This window comes from Desmodus rotundus, chromosome 12 (genome assembly GCF_022682495.2).
Source record: "Desmodus rotundus isolate HL8 chromosome 12, HLdesRot8A.1, whole genome shotgun sequence".
Taxonomy (NCBI): Eukaryota; Metazoa; Chordata; class Mammalia; order Chiroptera; family Phyllostomidae; genus Desmodus; species Desmodus rotundus.
Window position 1 is genome coordinate 50,337,998 of NC_071398.1, and position 16,177 is coordinate 50,354,174.

The 16,177-nt window shown below is 48.9% G+C and overlaps 1 protein-coding gene across 1 annotated transcript in view; it reads left to right on the forward strand.

The window, feature by feature from the left end:
* LOC112313892 (zinc finger protein 585B) overlaps positions 1-14,840 on the forward strand; it is a 33,559-nt gene extending 18,719 nt beyond the window's left edge. Inside the window, exons 7-10 of the mRNA XM_053915879.1 lie at positions 4,167-4,216; positions 6,395-6,463; positions 10,457-10,583; positions 12,227-14,840. Of these exons, the coding sequence (XP_053771854.1) occupies positions 4,167-4,216; positions 6,395-6,463; positions 10,457-10,583; positions 12,227-14,034 (2,054 nt within the window). The 3' untranslated portion in view covers positions 14,035-14,840. The remainder of the gene's footprint in view (positions 1-4,166; positions 4,217-6,394; positions 6,464-10,456; positions 10,584-12,226) is intronic.
* The last annotated feature ends 1,337 nt before the right edge of the window (positions 14,841-16,177 follow it).

Below are 16,177 nucleotides of genomic sequence, written 5' to 3' on the forward strand. Positions count from 1 at the left end.
GGAACAGAATGAAGAAACAAGAATTCAAAAAAATGAGAGGTTTAGGAACCTCTGGGACAGCTTTAAATGTTCCAACATCCGAATCATAAGGGTGTCAGAAGGAGAAGAGGAAGAGCAAGAAATGGAAAGCTTATTTGAACAAATAATGAAGAAAAACTTCCCCAATCTGGTGAAGTGAAATAGACTACCAGGAAGTCCAAGAAGCTCAGAGAGTCCCAAAGAAATTGGATCCAAGAAGAAACAAACCAAGACACATCATAATTAAGTTACTCAAGATTAATGATAAGGAGACAATCTTAAAAGCAGCAACAGGAAAGGAGAGAGTTACCTACAAAGGAGTGCCCATAAGACTATCAGCTGATTTCTCAAAAGAAACCTTGCAGGCAAGAAGGGGCTGGAAAGAAGTATTCGAAGTCAGGAAAGGCAAGGACCTACATCCACAACTACTGTATTCAGCAAAGCTATCATTTAGAATGGAAGGGTAGATAAAGTGCTTCCCAGATAAGGTCAAGTTAAAGGGGTTCATCATCACCAAGCCCTTATTATATGAAATGTTAAAGGGATTTATCTAAGAAAAAGAAGATCACAACTAGGAATAGTAAAATGACAAGAAACTCACAACTATCAACCACTGAACCTAAAAAAAATACTAAACAACTAGAACTGGAACAGAATCACAGAAATGTAGATCACATGGAGGGTTATTAGCAGGGAGGGAGAATGGGGAGAAAAGGCACAGGAAATAAGCATAAATGTTGGGCACAAGATAGACAGGGGGAGGTTAAGAATAGGAAATGAGAAGCCGAAGGCCTTTATGTACACCCATGGATATGAACTACGTGGGGGGAGGGGAAATACAGGAGTGGGGATTGCAGAGAGATGGGGAATAAAGGGGATAAAAAAATTGGGACAACTGTAATAGCATAATCAATATAATATACTTTTAAAAGAGACATGAATATTTTACATATACAAGACTCACCTTTTATTCATTTAACCCTTCAGAAATAAATCATAGAATATCTGGCATGTGCCAAGAACACTCCAAACACATAGATACTCAGCTGTGTGTTAGAAACATATGGTCACCACCATCATGGAGATGGAATTACAGAAAGCAAGGTATAAAGAAAAAATATTTTTAATGTAATGAGTTCCAGTTTCTTTAGAGAATTTGTAATATCCAACCCCCCTGGGACAACACCACGATAAGGTTCAAAAAGTAGGGAGACTCAGAGTTCAGTAGGTCTACCTGATCAAAAGTTCAAATCAGACCCTCAAAACTTCCTGCTCCTTAAAAAGGTGTGGAAATTATCGTCTTAGAGGAAAGGGACACACATCAGTTGTCTCTTCCAATACTGAGCACATGGTGTTTTATGAATGTGTGTCTCCTTAGCAATAGAGGAAGCTGTGGCTTCCCTGGTGACCAAATCTTTGGGAAGAACAAACATATCCATTGATTCAGTCATTAATTCCAGAGTGGCTGTATTTTTATCTCAGGGGCTCATTTCTGAAGACCTTGCACAATTCAAAACCTGCAAAATTCAAAGCCAACCCTAATGAGAGATGATTAGCATGTCTCTTCTCCAGGCAATGTGGTACCAAAATATCAAACATTGCTCACTATATACATGATTAATCATATTAGAAAGTAAGGCTTTTTAGGAAATTTTAAATTGCAAGGCTTCATGTCATTCCCCCACAAAAAATCCCACTGAAATGTGATTTCAAATGTTTATAGTTCAAGTTAGTATAAAATGCAACCATGCTGTTTTCTTGTAAATACACAATGATATCCTTCTTTGACCCCACCTTGCAATGTGAAAATTAGAACCTTGCCAACAACTCACATATTGCTACATAGCACTCCCGCAATTTTCCCCAAGCCAAGGTAACCATCATTCTGTATCGTGGCACATCTGTCTTTTGTTTTTCATTTTTGAGGGGGTTCAATTTTTCAAACAGATGTTTTAAAAACTCTAATGTTAATCATTTCAGTCAGGTTTTAGCCAGAAGCTGCCATCCTAAAAGCCAAATCTGCCTCTTAAAAAGGACTGCAATTTTTACCCTCATCTGCTTTCACCCCACACTCCACACGTCCCAGAGAGATGTGTTCACTGGCAACAGCAGGGTTCTTTCCCTGGCAGATCGGTTCTTTGAAGAAGTCAGAGGTAGACAGATCTGGGCATTCTGCCTAGAGATTCAATCTGGGACAGATCCACCCGGTCAGAATCAGCACCACGGATAGGTCTCCCACAGATAGTAGGCAAGACAGCCTAGTCTATGAAAAGAGGGTTCAGTACCAAGGACAGCTCACTCAGCCTGGCTAGATAGCTTGAACAGGTTCATCTGAAAGGAGGTTCAGCCCTGGCCGGAATTGGATTAAAAAAGAAAAAAGGGGGGTCATTATTCACCATGTAAGGCGGCTGCAGTTAGCATTTTTGTGGTCACTGAGACATTCAGTAAATGCTTTTGCACTTGGCTTTGTGGATCATAGTGTAAAAGGGGCACTCTTTCCCACTCCAGCTCCCCCACTTTCCTCTTCTGTGACCTCTCTTTGTCTGTGTCAGTCTTCACCCGGAAGGTCACTTGGTTGCCAGGATTAAATGAGGTTTTTGCATCTTAATTATACCGATAGCCTGGCCGGATCACTGGGAGCAGGCAAAGAGCAGGAACAGGAGGGACTGCCTGAGATGTCCATCTGCCCTGGGCAACGGGGAAGCGGTGGGTGGGGCGACATTGCTTTGGTAACTGAGCTCCTGCGGAGCAACCTATCCTGGAGTGAGGTAGCCTGCCCCGGGCAATTGGCCAACGTGAGGAAGTAAAGCACTGAGCACGCGCGATATTGGCAAGATAATTCAATAGTGGGAAAAGCCCTCCTATCCACTTCTGGTACCTGATTGGTGGTGGGAACAGGGGAAGGCAGGCAGTTGCACCATACAGGTCAGAATGGCGGCACAGGGGGGAGGTGACTAGCCTGTCAATCTAGTCTGGGCAAAAAAAGTAACTGGTCATGGGTGGACTCCCCCTCCCCTCCCAAGCACGCAGAACATTGGGATGTGACCTGGGCGAGCCAATGATCTAGCTTCCGGAAAGAATATAAACAAAGGGGAAGGAAGGGACGCTGTCTTGCCCACCTGGAGAACACAGTAGCTGGTGAATTAGTGGAACCTTGTGGCCCTGGGAGCAGAATGGTAGACTTTGGCAGGCCGGGAGTTTTCTAGGAGGGAGCCTGAAACTGGACACTCTTCAAGACCAAGCTGAAGTGCCCAGGTAACTGCTCAGCAGCACCTGCGGTTCCCAAAAGATAATAATTTGAATGGGAGCAAGCGCTCTGGACACTGCCTTGTGTTCTAGTTTGGCTGAGGACGGCTGGGTTTTTCCTCGGGTTTTCCGGGGTGGATGGGCTTTGAGACAAAAGTCTGCCATTCTCCCCGACCCTGCAGCACCTGAATGAAAAACCTCTTTACTTTCTTACCAGCGTCTGCCTTTGGATCTTGCCTCTTGGGGGGCGACGGGCAGCAGAACCCCCACTTGGGTTCTGTAACCAAACATGCCTAATAACATGTAACAAGAACATGCCTAGAACTGGAGCTGGCACATAAAGCTAAGGGCTAATACTTCTTTTTTGGTTACCATCATTTGTTTCCTTGCGTCTCCCCACGCTTTACAAATTTTCTGTAAGTCAGCACGACTATCAGGGTCCCTGGCTGGAGGAAGGAGGTCTGCAGAGGGGCAACAGCGTCACCCCGCCTCCACCCACGCCCCGCCTTTTCTACAATTTCCCCTCCCTCTCCCACCTCTCCAGGTGACTCTCCACCTGGTCCCCCTCCCACCCTCCCTGCACCCGTCTTCCCTTTCCTACCCCTCCCTGGGCTGCATCCCGCTCTCTGACGTCTTTCTCTCCCCGCTCCCCTGCGCGACCTAACACCTGATCCCCCACGCACCCCGCTCTTGACCCCGGTGGCTAGGAGGCTTCTGTGATTGGGAGCCGCTCGCCTCTACATCGGGCTCAGGTTTACAGCGCTAGCACCGAGCGGAGGCTCCAGCTGCGGTGGCGGCGGCGGAACGCGGGCTTCTGGGAAATGTAGTCCGTTAACTGCGCAGGCGCAGCGCGCCCGGCTGCCTAGTGGGCGCAGGTCATTTTTCTCAGGCAGCCGCGCTGTGAGTCAGGCTGCAGGCAAGCGGAAGCCGGGGGAGGCTGTTTGCGGACTCGGTAAGGAGCGTGTGCAGATTGGCGCGGGGTTGTGTGGTTGAAGGTGATGCCTGAGGCTGTGTGTTAGTTGGACTGACACTGTCGGGCCATGTCTTTGAGTGTGTCTCGGTGTTTGTCACTGCGTGTGTCCGGGTGTCCTCCTGTGTCTCGACTTTGCTCGTGTGTGTGTGTTTCCGCTGTCTGACTTGGTCTCTCCGGAGTCCGTCCGTGTCCACGTCTGTGTGCGTGACTGTATGTTTCCGTCCGCGGTGTCAGCATGAGGACGCCATCCCGATGTCCACCTGCGTCTTGTCTCTTCCTGTGCGCCTGTGTGTCTGGTGTGAGTGTGTCTGTGTGTATGTGTGGGCTGTCTTTCCTGTCCCAGCCTTTCCCCTGTCGGTGTGCACCTGCGCCTCTGTCTCTGGGCATGGCTGACATTGGTGTGTGGGTGCGTCGGGGGTGCCCTCCCGAGAGTGTGGGAAAGACGGCCCTCCTGGACAGGCGGGCCTGGCGGAACTGCTGCCTGCGGGCCCCAGAGCCCATCTCCTTCCTGCCCTCAGAGCCTCCCCTGGTCCCGGGAGGGCAGGATGAGTGTGGTAGCCAGGTGTGGGGTCAAGAAAGAGGGTCAGAGACCCCACCCCATGCTGACCGGGTGGATTTGTTCAGGGCGGGTGTGTTGGGTGCTCAGGGTATGGTTCTGGGCATTTTATAGCCTGCCTGTAACTCAGGTAGAGACCCTCACCATCCCCATTTTGCAGATGGGGAAAGTGAGGCTCAGAGACTTTAAGTGAATCACACTCAGGCATCTGTTTCAGAGCTCCCACACTAACCACCTCACAAATGGCAAATCTTTGTTTCCCCTTAAAAACAAGGGGCAGAAGGAAATGCCAGAAACCTTGGATAGAGGAGTTACCAGAGCAGCCGCCACACCTGGCTCTGCAGATACAGATTTTATGCCACACAGGGTTCAAAGGTCACCAGGCCCATGCACTCGCCACTTCCAGGGCCACTGTGCCTTCATGACGTTCTTTTAAATGTAGTAAAAATTAGAGTTGTGATTGCTTTGCTGTAAGGACAAAAATAGCCCAGACTCAATATGATTCATGTTTTCTCTTATAATATTTTTAAAAATGATGATATTATCAAGGGCTCCTACAGGTGTCAGGGGCCCCAGGCCCACTGTGCCTCCTGGGTAAGTTGGCTCTGGGGGCTTCCTGGTCCTGCAATAGCCCCTGTTGTTGACCTCGAGGTTCAGGGATAGGAGACAGAAACCACAAGTCCACAAAGAATACATTTGCAAAAATTCTGTGTAAGAAATCATGATGTCACTGCACACAGGGATATAATATAACTCCTGCTGCTGGGAGGCGACCTGGACTTTGGGGCTGGACGCCTGGCATTTATCCATATATACAGGTTTGGTTGGTTCATTGGTAGGTTGGGGCTTGTTTCTAGGAACAGTGGTACAGTAAACATCGTTTATATGTTTATTGATTTTAGAGAGGGAGGAAGAGAGAGAGAGAGACATTGATCAGTTGCCTCTCACAGGCGCCCGGACCTAGGGTTGGAGGATGAAACCCGCAACCTAGACGTGCTCCATGACCCGGGTGGCTCCATGAACTTGACCTTTTGTGTTCCAGACGATGGTCCAACCAATGGAGTTACATGGTTCCAGGCTTTCTACAATGTCTGATCATTGAGACTCACGGTAACCCCAGAAGATCTGGGGGAGACCCAGAAGGTGGGGGCGGTGCTGCAGTGTCTTCTGGGTCCTGCGGCCAGCAGTCAGACCCAGGGTGGGGACAGAGGGTTCAGTTGCTCCAGACTGGGACTGGCAGTGTGCACATGTGTGTTGAGGGAGTGTCAGCATGTGGGTGTGAGTGTGCACCAAGCAGGTGGACCTGGGTGTACTCAGCCCAACTTTAATCCCAGCTTTGCTTCTTTGGCATGTGGTTTATGGGTTTGGGCCTCACTTTCCTCATCTGTGAAATAGCCCCCACCTTGTAGGGTATCAGGAGGATTAACTTAGAGACTTCTGTCCAGTGCCTTGAATGCCCTGAGTGGGTTCATTGAGAACGTGTGTGTGTGTCCCTCTCTGCCTGTCTGCTAGTGGGCGTGTCTGTCTGTTTTCTCTGTGTTGCGTGATGGGCCTCGACCTGATCTCTCACTGTACCTTTCTCTTTCTCTTCCTGCGCACAGCCTGCCTGTGCTCCGGTCATCATGGGCACTGGAAGAATGGCCCCCCAGCAGCTGACTAAGAAGGCCCTGGTGAGTCATGCAACCCTCTCACACCTCCTTCCCAGATCAGATTTCTGGGTAGGAATGACACTCTGCTCTGCTTAAGCTCTCCTCAGGGCCCCGGTCTCCTGGGGTTGTATCCACCATGAGGAGGGAGATTACTGTACTGACACTGGCTTTTGACAACCGCATGGGTGGGGTAGCACAGGACTGACCTGTCGTACCCTGCAGGCTGTCAGGAAACACCGGTGGGCACCTGGGAAGTGGCGACTTAAACAAATTCCATCTGCTGTGAGAGAGTACGGGGGCCAGATGTGCTGAACAAGGGGACCTTCAGAAGTGGGTAGATGGTACCAAGTGCCCATGGAGACTGTGGGAGGACACCTTTGGGGAGGGACCCGTGAACGTCCCTGGCTGTTGCCATGATGTTTTAGTGGGTGGGTATTTGTGGCATTTTTCTCTAAATTTCCTTCTATGCAAGAAAAACTTTGTAATAAAAATTATATACGTGTAGCTCAGTTGGTTAGAGCATAATCTTGATATGCCAAGGTGGTGGGTTCGTTCCCGGGACAGGAGAAGAAGCAACAAATGAATTCGTGACTGAGTGGAACAACATCTTTTTCTTTCTCTCTCTCTCTCAAATCAATAAATTATATGTATATATGGAAGGGCGTAAATTTTTTTTAATCCTCATTAGAGGATATGTTCATTGAGTTTTCCACAGAGAGCGGGGGAGAAAGAGAGAAACGACTATCAGTTGCCTCCCCAATGCACCCCAATCCGGGCCTGCACCCTCATCCTTTGGTTGTACAGACAACACTCCAAACAACTGAGTTACCTGGCCAGGGCTGGGCATTTCTATAAACCAAATCACACAACATGTGATTTTTTTTAATCTGGCTGCTGTCGCTGAGCTTCGTGTTTTGGGTGTTCATCTGTCGCAGCAGGTGTGCTCTTTCATGACTCTGTACTGTTCCATTGCACAGGTACATCACGTGCTTATGTATGTATCAGGCTGTATATATTTGGGTTGTTTCCACATTTCAATTATAAGTAATGCTGTGAACACTCATGTACAGTTTGCTGTTTGATCTTCTTATTTATTTTGATTGTAGGAGAGGAAACTATGGGTCCTTTGTTAGCAGTATATTGAACCATTTAAGGAACGATCCGACCTTTTTCCAGCACAGCTGCGCCACAGTGTCTCCACTGTTTCCTTGTCTGTGATGTCGCCTTGGTTTCCTCTTTTACCAACTTTGTTTAGGATTTCCCGATGGTTGTCATTTCCATGTGGCTGGAATTTGGGGCTTCAGTTTTTTTCTTAATCTCTTTTAGTATAAATTACATTCTGATTCTTCTAAAAATAGAGCATGCCCTGGCCAGGTGGCTGAATTGGTTAGAACTGGTTGTCTAACTGAATTGGTTGTCTGTACTCCGAAAGGTTGCAGTTTCCATCCCTGGTGGGACATGTTCATGAGGCAATCAGACTGATGTCTGTCTGTCTCTGTCTCTGTCTCTGCCTCTCTCTCTCTCTCTCTGACCCTGCCTTCCTCTCCCTCTAAAATCAATAAGTATATTCTTGGGTGAGGATTAAAAAAATATAGATCCTGATTTCAACTCATTGGAACTGGGTGAGGTTTTTCTTGTGTGAAGTGGTTTGTACCATTAGACAAGAATCCAAAACAGATGGAGCCCTGGAGTGAGTGGCCTCAGTCACAGGCATGCAGAGCTCTCAGAGGGCTTTGGAGCACGTGGAGGGAAGCCCCACTTCCAGGGGAATCTCCCGAGCCTTCTGAGTCTCACCTCCCACACCCTTGCTGTTCCACGTGGGCTCCCAGATGCCCAGGACTGTCTCTGGTTCTCAGCCAGTCCCAGGCCGGGCTTGCTGCGTAGAGCCTGCTCGGTAAAAATTTCATTGAGTGAGCTCATTCAGGCGGGGAAGACATAGAGTAGACTTTCAGCAGGAGTTATATTTTAACAACTAATATGAAATAAGTACAAAAATGAAGGGGGCAGGAGGAACCTTTAGGAGGTGGTGGATGTGTTTTTGGCCTCAGTGGTGTTGGTTCCAAAGGTTTGTACTTCCATATTTATCAAGAAGTATACATGCAACTTGTAATATACCAATCTTACTTCAATCAAGTGGTATTTTTAAAAAAAGAAATTATTGCCCTGGTGGGACGCTTGGTTGAAACATCATTCTGTGCACCAAAAGGTCGAGGGTTCGATTCCTGGCTCAGGGATTGTTCCAGAGGCAGTTGATTGATGTTTCTCTGTCACATCAATGTTTATCTCTCTCCCTGTATCTTTCTCTTAAATCAATAAACATATCTTCGGAAAACCATTGAAAAATAAAGAAATTACTCCCTGGGTTTTCCCAAAGTATGAATGGGTCAAAGAACCAAATAATAATACCATAAAATATTTATTAATGATGAGAAACATAGAAGAAATATATGAAATGCTCAGTTAATCAAATGATAAGAATAGTAGCTGCCATTTCCAAGAGCTTCCTGCAACCATGCCAGGAATCACATGTGTGGAATCACATGTGTGTGACCTCATTTAACCTTCTAAGAGCTACAGAGAGGAGTGTTGTTACGAGGAAGTCCTTTGAACAAAGTGGCTCAAAAAGGTTAAGACTTGTCCCAGGAAACACAGCCAAGGGGGTGGGGTGCAGAGACAGGATTTCCTGGCAGGCTCCCCAGCCCAGATTGCTAACCACTGACTGCACCATACTGCTCCCTCATCACATGGTGGTGGCCCCAAGACAGAGGAGGCCAAGGGGAGCCCAGAGTCCCTGGCAGGCACTCCCAACACACGACTGGCCAGCAGGTGTGTCCTCTGGGGAAGTGTGAGCTGTGGTTCAAGGTCCACGACAGATAAGTTACTCTGATCAGGCCTTGGGGCTGCCATAACAGGGCACCACAGACAGGAATCTATTTTCCCACAGTCCTGGGCCCCGGATGTCCGAGATCAAGGCGTCATCAGGGCACTGTGCCCTGTGAAGGCCAGGGAAGGCTCTGTTCTCAGCGTCTCGCCCAGCTTCTGTCGGTCCTGTGGCTTGTGGCACCATATCCCCCATCCTTATGTGGCACCTCCCTGTGTGCATGTCTGTGTGTCCAAATTTCTTCTTTTTATAAGGACTGATGTCCTATTGTCTAGGTGGTCTCCATTCTCCAGTGTGACCTCATCTTAACTCAGTAAACGAGTAATGACCCTGTTTCCAAATCAAGTCCCAGCCCGAGGAGCTGGGGGTTAGCACTGCAACACAGGAACTCAGCATGAACCAAACCAGTTATATGGGTTAGACTAAAACCTGGCACAGAGCAACTTCCTAGTGAGTGACAGGTTTCGTTACTGCTGTGGTGACAACATTGTCATCATGTCATCTCGTCGTCCACTGCATGCTCAGCCATGTTCATTTCATGTCCAGGATCATGGTGTCTGAGTCCTCAGTGTTTAGTCTGCCGTTTAGGCCTCAGGTCTTGACCTACCTGCCCCCACCTGGAATCCCCCCAAGCACCCAACCCCAGACCATAGCTTCCAGCTTCCTGGACGCCCTCTAGAACTACTGCTGCTCAAGCACCTGTCACAATTGCATTGACCAGATTGTGGGTCCATAATGGGCTTTTCCATCTGACAGGTGTGAGATGGTATCTCATTGGCGTTTTAACTTGCAGCTCTGATGATTAATGACATTCAGTATTTTTTCATATGTTTGTTGGCCATCTGTATGTCCTCTTTAGAGAAGTATCTATTCAGGTTCTTTGCCCGTTTTTTAATTTGGTTGTTTGTCTTCTGGTGAACAGCCCATAGTTTATTTGTCCCTCCGAGGATCATCACAGTGAACTGAGGCACCAAGGACACTGAGTGGTCAGGCCCTTCAGAGCCCTGCACCTTGTTGACATCAGATGAGATGCATCCTGTGTGCCTTCCCTGATCCTCTCGGCCCTTCTGGCCACGTACCTCAACCTCTGTGAAGAGGGCCCTGCAGTGAATGGTGTGCGCTTCCTCTTACAGGGGTCAGTGACTTTCAGGGATGTGATTGTGGACTTCACCCAGGAGGAGTGGCAGCAGCTGAAGCCTGCGCAGAAGGACCTGTACAGAGACGTGATGATGGAGGTCTACTGGAACCTGGTCTCGCTGGGTAAGGGGGCAGCTTTGCCTTATTTTTTACCATCTGCCTGTCACTTCAGGATGACACAGAAATAAAAAAGATGGACAGATCTTACATGTAGGATGTTCAAATTGCTCGAAGCTAAAAATGAACTTGATAGGTGATGAAGTGGGGAAGAGTATTTACCTCATGTATAACAGAGGATTATAAATATATAAAGAGCTCTTAGGAATAAACGAGAAAAAGACCAAATGAATGATAGAAAAATGGATCCTACTTGTCAGTACAATTCACAGATGTAGTAACACATGGAGTTATCTTTGCAAAAGATTCATAAGCCTTACGAATGGTCAAAGAGGTACAATTTGAGTCACAGAAATAACAGTTCTTGCCCATGAGGTACACAGGAGTGAAAAAGAATACTTGTCAGGGCACCATCCTGTTGCGAGTTTGATCCCCAGGTGGGGCACATAGGGGAATCAGTTGATCAATGTTTCTCTCTGTCAGTGTTTCCCTCTTTCTCCCTGTTGCCCCCTTTTTCTCCCACCCTTTCCTCCCACTCTACTCCGGTGAGACATTTAAAAAATATATATGTAACATCATCCTGTATCAAAGGTGTAGACAGAGGGACTCTTTATTTTAGGAGCTTAAAGTTGGGACAACTCTTGGAACACAGTTTGGCATTATCAACCAAATTTCGAATGATTCCATTTCTGGAATATATCCTTTAAATATTTCCCTATAAGTGTGTAGACCTTTTCATAGGAAGAAAAATCAAGAGAAATATCCTTGATCCATTTCGGATGTGTCAGCATAGACAAGAGACTGAAATCTGGGCTTCCGTGACTTGAGAGGGGTCTCAACTCATGGGTGGGTTGTTGGGCCGGTGGGGGCTTAAATGGAGGAAGGGGGACAACTTCTTACCACTCCCACTTTCTTTGTTACTTCCAAGGAAGGAGGGCTCCATGTGGCTGGAACTTCACTTTTTTAATGAGATTTTTGTGTAATATCTCACATTTTTTGATGTTTGCATGAACCCTAAGGTCCATGTGCAGAGTCCAGAACTCAGGACAGCCCCCCAAACCAGAAACAGAGATTGAGGAACCCACAGGAGACACACAGGAGGGGACAGGAGTGGCTGTGGTCAGCAGGGAGGGATGAGTGTGCAAAGAGGAGGAGTCTGGAGCCAGCTGCCAGGGCCAGGCTGTTACTGCGCAGCATAGGTGAGGAGACCGGGCAGCGGCACATCCACATAAGAGTCAGCTTTCACTTTATCGTTTGTAATAAAAGTCACTGCTTATGACGGACAGCTGACTTGGGGTGTGCATTTTGAGGCCTGGAAATGAGGATCTGGGTGCAGTGAACAATCATTGGGTTTGTGGGAGCCTTTGATCCCCTTCTCCAAGATTGCCTTCCCTCTCTTTCTCTCCAGGGGCCTGTCTGCCCAGCTCTGTTCTCTGCTGGCTGCCTTTGCACCCACTGCCAAGGGGAGTTTCTCTCTCTTTTCACCTCCCTACACCTCACTGTCTCAGGTTACTGCTTCCCATCTCCAACTGTCCCCACGACAGGCTGTCCTCTGCTCCCAGGCTGTGCTCTGTCATATCTTGGGACAGTCCTCTCTCCCAGCGTGGTTAACTACATGTATGTTGTCATCTCTTTCCATCTCCCCTCAGACTTGGAGAGGAGACCTGTCATGAAAGATACCAACCCCCAGGAGAACATCATAGAAAACAGACCACCCGTTGCAATGGTGGTGGAAGGACCCATGAAGAATGGTTCCCGGAGTTGTACCTGTGGAGTAGAAACACAGGGTGACCTAGTGGGGTGGCGACAGGGGAGCCCCGAGTCCTGTCTGGAGCACTTGAACATGTCCCAAGTGTTAGCCCCTGAATGTCATAAATTTAAGTCATTTGTCCACCAAAGCCCAATACTAGCCCCTCCAAGATTGGAAGGACCAAGAGGATCAGGGACTCGCCTGTTCCCAGTGTATGGGAAAAACTCAGGTACTTCAAGCCTCCGTCCTCCCTCCAAACTCCGTGCCGGGAAGAAGCCCTATGAGTGCAGGGTCTGTGGCAAGGCTTTCAGCTATAACTCGTCCTTGAGGAAGCATCAGCGAGTCCACACCGGGGAGAAGCCCTTTTCATGCGCCACGTGTGGGAAGCAATTTACCCTCCAGTGGTGCCTCACCATCCATCAGTGCGTGCACACAGGGGAGAAGCCGTACTCATGCGGGGACTGCGGCAAGGCCTTCAGCCAGAACAAGCACCTCATCCTGCACCACAGCACGCACACCAGGGAGAAGCCGTACGTGTGCTGGCATTGCGGAAAGTCCTTCAGCGAGAACAGGGGCCTCATCCTGCACCAGAGAACGCACACTGAGGAGAAGCCTTACACCTGTGGGGACTGCGGAAAGGCGTTCAGCCAGAAATGGAACCTCATCCTGCACCAGAGGACGCACACCGGAGAGAAGCCATATGTGTGTGGTGACTGTGGCAAGGCCTTCAGCCAGAACAGGAGCCTCTTAGTGCATCAGAGGACACACACTGGGGAAAAGCCGCACCTGTGCAGGGACTGCGGCAAAGACTTCAGCCGGAACGAGTACCTCATCCTACACCAGAGAACGCACACCGGGGAGAAGCCTTATACCTGTGGGGATTGTGGAAAGGCCTTCAGCCAGAACAGGCACCTCATCCTACACCAGAGGACACACACTGGGGAGAAGCCCTATGTGTGCAGTGCCTGTGGCAAAGCCTTCAGCCAGAACAGGAGCCTCATCGTACATCAAAGGATGCACACTGGGGAGAAGCCATACAGGTGCAGGGACTGCGGTAAGGCCTTCAGCCGGAACGAGTACCTCATTGCACACCAGAGGACACACACCGGGGAGAGGCCATTCATGTGCAGGGACTGTGGAAAGGCCTTTGGCCAGAAATGGACCCTCATCCTACACCAGAGGACACACACTGGGGAGAAGCCGTACACATGTGAGGACTGTGGCAAGGCCTTCAGCCAGAACAAGCACCTCCTTGTGCACCAGAGGACTCATACCATGGGGAAGGTCTCCGAGGGCTCCATCTGCCAGATGCAGTTGGCAAGGCACTCGTCCCTGGCAATGGACCATGTTAGCCACACCATCAAGAAGCCCTACAGTGTGGCCCATGCTTCAAGGCCTTCAGCCTGGGCACCTACCTCATCAAGCTCCAGCACATCCACACAGCCAAGAAACCCTACATGTGCAGCCAGTGGCATGAGGTTTCTGTCAGGAACTTCTTGCTCACCGTCCACCAGAGGATCCAGGCGGAAGAGAAGCCCTGCAAGTGTGGCAAGTGTGGGAAAACCTTCAGCCAGAACATCCACCTCACACAACACTAAAAGAAGATGCACACATAGCAAGGGGCACAATGAATCTGAATCCACATCTGATAGGCTGGTTCTGAGCTCAAGCGCCAGTGCCAAAAATGACGTTGGAGCCCATGGATAGGACTCAAGACAAGTCCTGCCCAGACGGGTTTGGAATATGGGTGCTGGTGACATGAGTTGTGTCTCTGGGTCTCCATCTCCTGGACAGTAAAGGGGAGGAGGGGGAGGTGGACTCCATGAGGACATTCTCACTTTGTCACACACTCCTGGATCTAGTCCAGGGGTCAGGTTGTTGCCACCTTTGGGTCTCCCTTGTTTTCCCCACACCCAGCTCCCAGTTTCCCTATAACAGTAGAAGTTGCCAGGTGGTTCATGAGGGGAAAAAGTTTTTTCATCATTATCGGGTTAATAGTAATAGCTTTAGATGCCAAAGTTTCTCAGTTTGTTAAATATTTTTAAAATAGCAGGTTTAATTAAGGGAGACCAATGTCATTTAAACAGTCGTCAGATACAGAAGATACAGTTACCTGCTTTCCCGTACATCTGTGTGTCAAAGCTTTGTTGGACGAGGCAGGAATACCCCACAGGAACCCCAGGAACCCAGCAAGCCTTTCCCAAGTATGAGGCCACCTGCCCCTCCCAGCCCTGGATTCCTGGTTTGGGAATGGTCAGACCAGGCAGCAGGGCCCAGACCCTCAGCAAGGAGATGGGGGGAGGGGCCCCCCTTCCCACAGGACTGTTTCAGTTACAGGAGAACAATCCTCTCAGATTACAGACCATCCTCCACCACCCCAGGCCACTGGAATTCTGAAAAGTGCCTTTAGTCAGGCAGGGGCATTATCCAATCTATGGGTCACCCACATCCTTAGTCATGGTGTACTTACAATTTCATTATTGATAATAGAGATCTATTACAGATAATAAATAGCAAATGATGATATTTTTTATCACCAAGAGTGGTGCTGTATTTTTTTTAAGATTATTTTTAGAGAGAGGGGAAGGGAGGGAGAAAGGGAGAGAAACATTGATCTGTTGCCTCTATGCCCCTAACCAGGGACCTGGCCCACAACCCAGGCATGTGCCCTGACCTGGAATCAAACTGGTGACCTTTGGATTCCCAGGCTGGCACTCCATCCACTGAGTCACACCACCCAGGGCAGAATGGTGCTCTATTAACTATAAAATAACATGTGTTTATTAATGAATTGGTAATTAATTATGGCTCAGAGCCCTATTATGCCGGGTTTTCTTCTGGGGAAATCAAGGCTCAGAGCTGTAATTCTCTGCACAGTAAAATAACCCTGCCCCCAGGCCAGTGAACCCAGGGGCTGGTGGCAGACTCAATTGAGGATATGCTGTATGGGGGTGCTGAAGCCACTGTTGATTGGGTTCTGGGGAAGTTACTGTTTGCTTGTGTGGCCTGGAGGCCATGCCTACCTACCCTACCTCAGACCTGGTGGGTGGGATAAATGGAGGAGGAGGAGCTTGGAGGGGGCAGAGGAGGAGGGGAAGAGTGAAAGGAAAGGGAGTTGCCCAGCAGTGCCCCCAAGGTCAGGAAGAAGCAGGTGACTGACTGGAACAGGTTGGGAGCAGGAACTCTGGCACCAGGCCTGCTGGGTTCAAACCCCAGGTCTGTGTGCTCCGACCAGTGCGGTCATTTTCTGAGCCCCGGTTTCCTCCTCTCTAAGGAGATTAAGGAAACCTGTCCAATGGCGTTAGGTGGGTTTCCTGAGCTAATTTAGATATGGTTCCTACAACACCTGTTGAGACTGGCCAGAGCAGTGTTGCCCCAGCGCTTAACGCAGAAAGCTCTGTGTGTATAATTAATACTCAGACTGGCTGCTACTTGTGTACAGTTGCTGATTTACTGAAATGGTCCAGTGGGCAGATAGAGCACGGTGTACTTACCCACCTGACCTGAAACTGGGACCCTTTTGGTGGTTCCATGGGTGAAAGCATTGTCCTGCTTTGCCAGTGTTTCAGGTCAGCTCACTGGTCAGGACACTTATGAGAATCACCCAATGAATGCATGAATGAGTGGAAGAAGTAATCGATGTCTCTCTTCCTATTCTCTATCCAGCAGTCAAGGTAAGTGAACGATAGCACTGACTTTCTTACCGTTGGTGGTCTGGGAGAGCAATGTGTGTTTCCATGGCAACCACCACCTCTAGAATATTGAGAAAAGACAGGTTGGCCACCCCTAGGATGGACCTGGATCCCCTACCCCAGAACAGAGGTCTCCAGAGGACACCCAAGGTAACACG